The 6,216-nt window shown below is 47.1% G+C and overlaps 1 protein-coding gene across 1 annotated transcript in view; it reads right to left on the bottom strand.

The window, feature by feature from the left end:
- TGIF2 (TGFB induced factor homeobox 2) overlaps positions 1-6,216 on the bottom strand; it is a 12,205-nt gene that overhangs the window by 278 nt on the left and 5,711 nt on the right. Inside the window, exon 2 of the mRNA XM_006764521.2 lies at positions 1-651. This exon is cut by the window's left edge and continues 278 nt beyond it. Coding sequence (XP_006764584.1) covers positions 130-651 — 522 coding nt within the window. The 3' untranslated portion in view covers positions 1-129. The remainder of the gene's footprint in view (positions 652-6,216) is intronic.

Consider the following 6,216-nt stretch of genomic DNA (forward strand, 5'->3'; position numbering starts at 1 on the left):
GAAGCTCCTGCAGAGGAGATGATCCTGATGTTTGGCAGTGAACCAAAGAAAACGCTCTGTATGAAAGGGAACCAAAACAGAAACCCAGGACAGCTGGCTCGAGCCTCGAGCACCCCTGTGGGCAGATGCCTACTTGGGGTTTTCAGAGACGAAGGGGATGGGAGTGTGCAGTAACGGCAGCGATAGGTCCTGCTGCTTCTGAAGCTCCATCTCAGCAGCCCTCTGTAGTGCCACCTCCACCAGTAGCTGGAAGCTGCTGAAGTCCTCCTTGTCCTGCTCTGGGGGTGTGGGTGGTGGTGTGTTGAAGAGTCCACCGGTGGGGCTTCCGGCTTCAGCCCTGGTCAGCAGGGTGAGAGTGTTGCCAGGGGTCACCAGGGGTTTGGGGGGTTCTAGCTCCCCTTGTGGGAAGGGAGCTGCTGGCTTTTCCCCCTGGCCCGAGTGGAGTGGCATGGAGCACACAGACAAGGAGAGCACATTGGTGGGGGCTGGTACAGACACAGCCAGCACCGAGGGGCTGCTGCCACGGGGGAGGGCCACATCTGAGGCCTTGCCCCCTCGGCGGGAAATGGTGTATTGGTTGGGGTCTTGGCCATCCTTCCGAAGCATGTCTGGGAGAAGCCGCCGCCGAGCGTTGATGAACCAGTTACATATCTGAAATGAGTATGAGAGACTACGATCAGTTCACTCAACTAAAACCAGCTATGAAGCACCTTTGTCAGGCCCCATAATATAGCAGCAAATGACACACACAATCACAGTCCTCAGAAAGGTTCATGTTGGGAAGAGAGTTAAAGAAGAAATCATACAAATGAATATAAAATTGCAACAATGATTTATCCAATCAAGGGAAGGTATAATGGTGTGCTATTGGAGACCCAATCTAGTCTTTGTGGATTCAGGGTGGTATTTTCTGAGGAAATGGCTCCTAAATTGAGATCTGAAGGATGAGTAGTAGTTTAGGTGGGACGGGAGAGGAACGTTCGATTTAGGGCAGCGGTTCTCAACCTGTGGGTCGCGACCCCTTTGGGAGTCAAATGACCCTTTCACAGGGGTCGCCTAAGACCATCAGAAAACACATATATAATTACATACTGTTTTTGTGATTAATCGCTATGCTTTAATTATGTTCAATTTGTAACAATGAAATTGGGGGTCACCACAACATGAGGAACTGTATTAAAGGGTCACGGCATTAGGAAGGTTGAGAACCACTGATTTAGGGGGATCAACATCTGAAAAGGCCCTGTAACAGGTGGAAGCAGAGTGCCTCTGAGGAACTCAGACAAGGAACAGCTTAGCTCCAAGGGCTGAAGCTAAGAGTGGTCACTAGAGCTTACCTCGATGGTGGGGATTTGGCTCTTTATTCTAAGGGTGATGGGGAGTGTAGGAGGGTTCTAAGCAAAAGAGCAACTTGCTACAGGGGGGTGTGATGAGATGACAAATGTTTGTTCTATTTGGGAAATGGGAAATGAAAGGACCTGGTGCCAAGGTAATTCACTCCTAGATTTCTATAAAGACACCAAAGAATGTCAGAAAGAAGAAAATGACTGTTTCCAGGCAAAACTAGGATCAGTGGCTCCAGCTGAATGTGCATTCAACCAACATCCTTAAGTCTTTTTTCATACATGCTGCTCAGAAAGCTCCCATTTAACGTTGACCCCATTCCCATCTAATTCACTGTTTAGATCAATCTCTTTGGACCTATGCATGAGGCATGAAATTTCTCACTGTTCAAGTGTTTCTCACTGTGAAGAGTTACGCTGCAAAGCCAAGCCATCTTTTTAACAGCTTCATGGCTCTCCCGCCCAGCCTCTTCACTAGTTGTCACTTCTTTTTCTAAAATGCAATGACTGTTGCCCTCGCAGGTTTGGCTCAGTGGATAGAGCATCAGCCTGCGGACCAAAGGGTGTCAGATTCGCTTCCAGACAAGGGTATATATCTCGGCTGCAGGCTCCTCCCCAGCCTGGGCCCTGGTCGGGGTGCGTACAGGAGGCAACCAATCAATGTGTTTCTCTCACATCGATGTTTCTGTCTTTCCCTCTCTCTTCCACTCTCTCTGAAAAATCAATGGAAAAAAATATCCTCGGGTGAGGATTAAAAAAATATTAAAAATAAATAAATAAAATGCAATGACTGTTATTCCTATTCTAGAAAACGGCCATATGTTTCCAACTGCCTACAAGGTCCAGTCTAGACACCCAAACCTGGTGTTAAACCCTCCCTGCCATGGCCTCTATTTCCAGCCCTTGTGTTCTTTAGCATGTGAAATTCTCATCAGCCCTTCATCAGGCCCTGTGCTGTTTTTTTTTTTTTTTCTTTAAATAGCTCCATGATGCCTTTTGCACATCACTTTTTTTTTTTCTGAAGTGCCCTCCTTTCCACCTGAGAATGGCTACTCCTCTAAGCCTTAGCTGATCTAAGATATCAGCAATAGGGCTAGAGGAGAGGAAATGGATTCAAAACACCTCTCTGGTCCAGGCACCAAAGGGTTGTGGGTTCAATTCCTGGTCAAGGGCACATACCTGGGTTTGCAGGTTCAATCCTTGGCCGTGTCCAGCATGTGTGGGAGACAACCAGTGTGTCTCTCTCACATTGATGTTTCTCTCTCTGCCTCTTCCTCCCTCCCTTCCACTCTCTCTAAAAAAACTGATGGAAAAAAACATCCTCGGGTGAGAATTTTAAAAAACAAGCGTAGCTTGGTGGTTGAGCGTCAATGAACCAGGAGGTCATGGTTCAACTCTCAGTGAGAAACATCCAGGTTGTGGGCTTGATCCCTAGTGTGGGGTGTGCAGGAGGCAGCTGGTCAATGATTCTCTCTCATCATTGATGTTTCCATTTCTCTCTCCCTTTCCCTTCTTCTCCAACATAAAAAAATATATATATTTAAAAAATAAAACAATGGGTGGGAACTGTCTTTTTTTTTTCTGTCAAGGGCCATTTGCAGATTTATAACTTCATTTGAGGGCCATACAAAATTATCAACTTAATAATTAGCCTGCTATATTTGGTCAAACATTTAATCAACTCACCCCTAATGCCTTGGCAGGGCCAGACCAAATGATTTCACAGGCCTTACAGTTTGCGGGCTGGACATTCTCCATCCCTATGTTTCCGACTGCCTAGATCCCTAATCTAAAAGATCAACCACTCATATCCTCTTTTCTCTCAATTACTCCTAATGGCCTGGAAATGTGGCAAGACAGATCCTACAACAGCTCCTCTGGGGATTATTTTAAAAGTTATGGATTAGACTAGAAAATAGTTTCTTCCCCCTACCATTTTCCCCAAGTCCTTCTTCCTCTTGCCCTCCACTGGAGGGGTCACCAAAGGGGAAAAGCAGCCTAATAACTTTCTTGCTATCTCAGAGGTAACAGGAGAGAAGAAACATTAGAAACTGTGGATATTGGGTGCGGGGCATGGTGGGTGTGGCCTGGTAGGAAGATATCCACAGATCTGGGCATCTTTCTGAGAGCTTTCGCTGTGAAGAGTTTTCCCATAGCTTCCAATTACTGAGCACTAAACATCTACACAATTTTCTCATAATTACATCAGGTCTATCTATGACTTTGACCAATTCCTACTTTATTGATGAACATTCGTAAACCTCAGCCTGGAGAAGTCAGGCAGGAGTGTCCACCTCTAACCATGGGTCCCCAAGCCTGGGCCTCTGAACCTGGAGGAGTAGGAGTCCCTCCTCTATAAACCTCCCTCAGGCTGTCACAGGGCCTCAGAGCCCAACTGTATTCATCAAAACAGTCAGGTTAGAACTTTTCACTTTCCTATTGCTCTCCCTTTCAAGGCTTCGTGCTTACTCAGATACTTATTTGAGTGCGTATTATGTGCCAGACCTAGTTCTTAGTACTGGTGATCCCTTTGTGAATTAAACAGGCATGCACTCGGCCCTGTGGTGCTTATAGTCCACCTGGTGTGGAGACTGGCAATGAACAAATATGACAAGAAGACACCAATAAGTGCCAGGGAGGAAACAGACAGGAATAAAAGCATAGCATATAAAGATAAGAGAGACGACCATAGACAAGAGGTCTGGGAAGGCTGAGACCTAAAAGAAAGCCAGCCTTGCCCTAGCTGGTTTGGCTCAGAGGACAGTGTCGGTTTGCAGACTGAAGGGTCCTGGGTTCGATTCGTTAAAGGGCACATGCCTGGGTTGCGGGCTCAATCCCCAGTAGGGGGTGTGCAGGAGGCAACCAATCAATGATTCTCTCTTATCATTGATATTTCTATCTCTCTCCCTCTCCCTTCCTCTCTGAAATAAAAATATGTTAAAAAGAAAGCCAGCCTTATAGAAAACTGAGGGAAGAATGTTCTAGTCAGAGGGAACAGCAAATGTCAAGGTGCTGAGGCAGGAAAGGGTTTATTTTAAGAGACTGACAAAAGCAGGCAGGGCTGATCCCACTAGGACAGAACACCATGGTAAAATACTAAAGGGCCCAGCTGGTGTTGCTCAGTGTTTGAGTGTCGACTCATGCACCAGAAGATCACAGGTCTGATTCCTGGTCAGAGCACATGCCCAGTTTGTGGGCTTGATCCCCAGTAAGGGGTATGCAGGAGGCAGCTGATCAATACATCAATGTTTCTATCTCTGTCTCTCTCTCCCTTCCTCTCTGGAAAAAAAAAGAAAAAAAAAAGACTAAAGGCTTAAACAGTGGCTTGACCTGAATTACACTCTAGGTCCTTCTCTTGATCCTGTCTCCTTTCTCAGTTTATCCAGATACGCACAGAGCATGCACCAGGAGGAAGAAAAGATGAGAACCCTCCCCCTTCATCTCCTGTGGCTGGGATACTGGGAACTGTATGGGCTGCAGCAATGCATGATGTTGCTCCAAACATTCCTCTAATGTTCACTGAATGGATCAAAGGCCCAGCTCTCTTCAGGGCTCCTGTATCAATTCTACCCCTGACCATCACCATTCTTGGTTGATATCCTGGCAAGCTCTTGGGTACCATCTTCCTATGAACTCCGTGTCTACACAGCTGAAAGGCTAGCCACTTATGACAGGAGCTGGTGCCTGGAGTTGGCATGGGTCATTGCCTAGCAGACTATAGCTGCATCCATTCCACAGGTGATCCTAGGACAGTACTAGGCCCCTGGTTCTGTCAGGATGGGAAAGCTCCTGGGCAGGGCAAAACCTTCTTGTGGGCCTTCTCTCCCTTCTCCCGGGCAGCCTGGAAGGACCCTGCCCCTGGGGTTCTCACTTACCCCTTTGCACCTCCATGGTCCAACCAGTACTACTGAGCACACAAAACCCCCTACCATTTTTCCCAAGTCCTTCTCAGACACTGGCTGAGCTGAATCCTGGCAAGAGCTGCAAGGGATCCCCAAGGATAAGGCGGACAACTGGGTGCAATGAAGTGAGGGAACTAACTAAGCACTCTGGACACCAGGTTATCATGTCGGCCATCTCACTTGCATTATTAATTTGCATACAAGCCTGGAAGGGTAGTGAGCAGTGTCCCCAAAGTACCAAATGGGGAACTGGAACCCAAAGAGAAGAAAGAACTTGCCCAAAGTCACATAGACTCCAGAGTATAAATCCAGGATTCAAACCCAGGTCTCCTGGCTTTAAGGTCCCTACTGCTATTCTTACTCTGCTTTGCTCTGTTTTGCCAGAGGGACAGATAGCTGGATAATCATTATCATAATCCTAAAAAGCAAACACTTGTTTAACCAAAACATGTCAGGTGTTGCTCTGAACACTTCCCATCTAATTATTCATTTAATCTTCAACAACCTATGAAACAGGTTCTGTGAGGATCTCCGTTTTATTTGAACTGTTGAAGAAACAGACCCTGATCAGAGGTTCAGGAACTTGCTCAAGATCATCTGTGCAAACAGATCCAGTTCAGACAGCCTGGTTCCAGGCAGGTGAAAGGACTGAAGACTATCAGCCTAAGGCCTGTTCTCCTGGTTCAACTGCTTCCATCCCTCTGTCCACAACTGTCTCCTTAGTTACCTGTGCTACGGGAGAGCACTGCACCCCTCCACCTCAGCCCTGTATGCAGGGGAAAGAGATCAGTGACCTGGGTCAAGGGAGATAAGGATGAGTATTTCTGTTGAGAAAGCAGCCTTGGGGAAGGGAATCTGGGAGTGTTCTCACAGCTGCGAGGGCATCTAGCCCCTAGCTGCACCTCCCATTTTGGCTTATAATTCTGAAAACAGCAGAAATGCGCGCGCTCGCGCACACACATACACCCCCC

This window comes from Myotis davidii, unplaced genomic scaffold (assembly GCF_000327345.1).
Source record: "Myotis davidii unplaced genomic scaffold, ASM32734v1 scaffold38, whole genome shotgun sequence".
Classification (NCBI taxonomy): Eukaryota; Metazoa; Chordata; class Mammalia; order Chiroptera; family Vespertilionidae; genus Myotis; species Myotis davidii.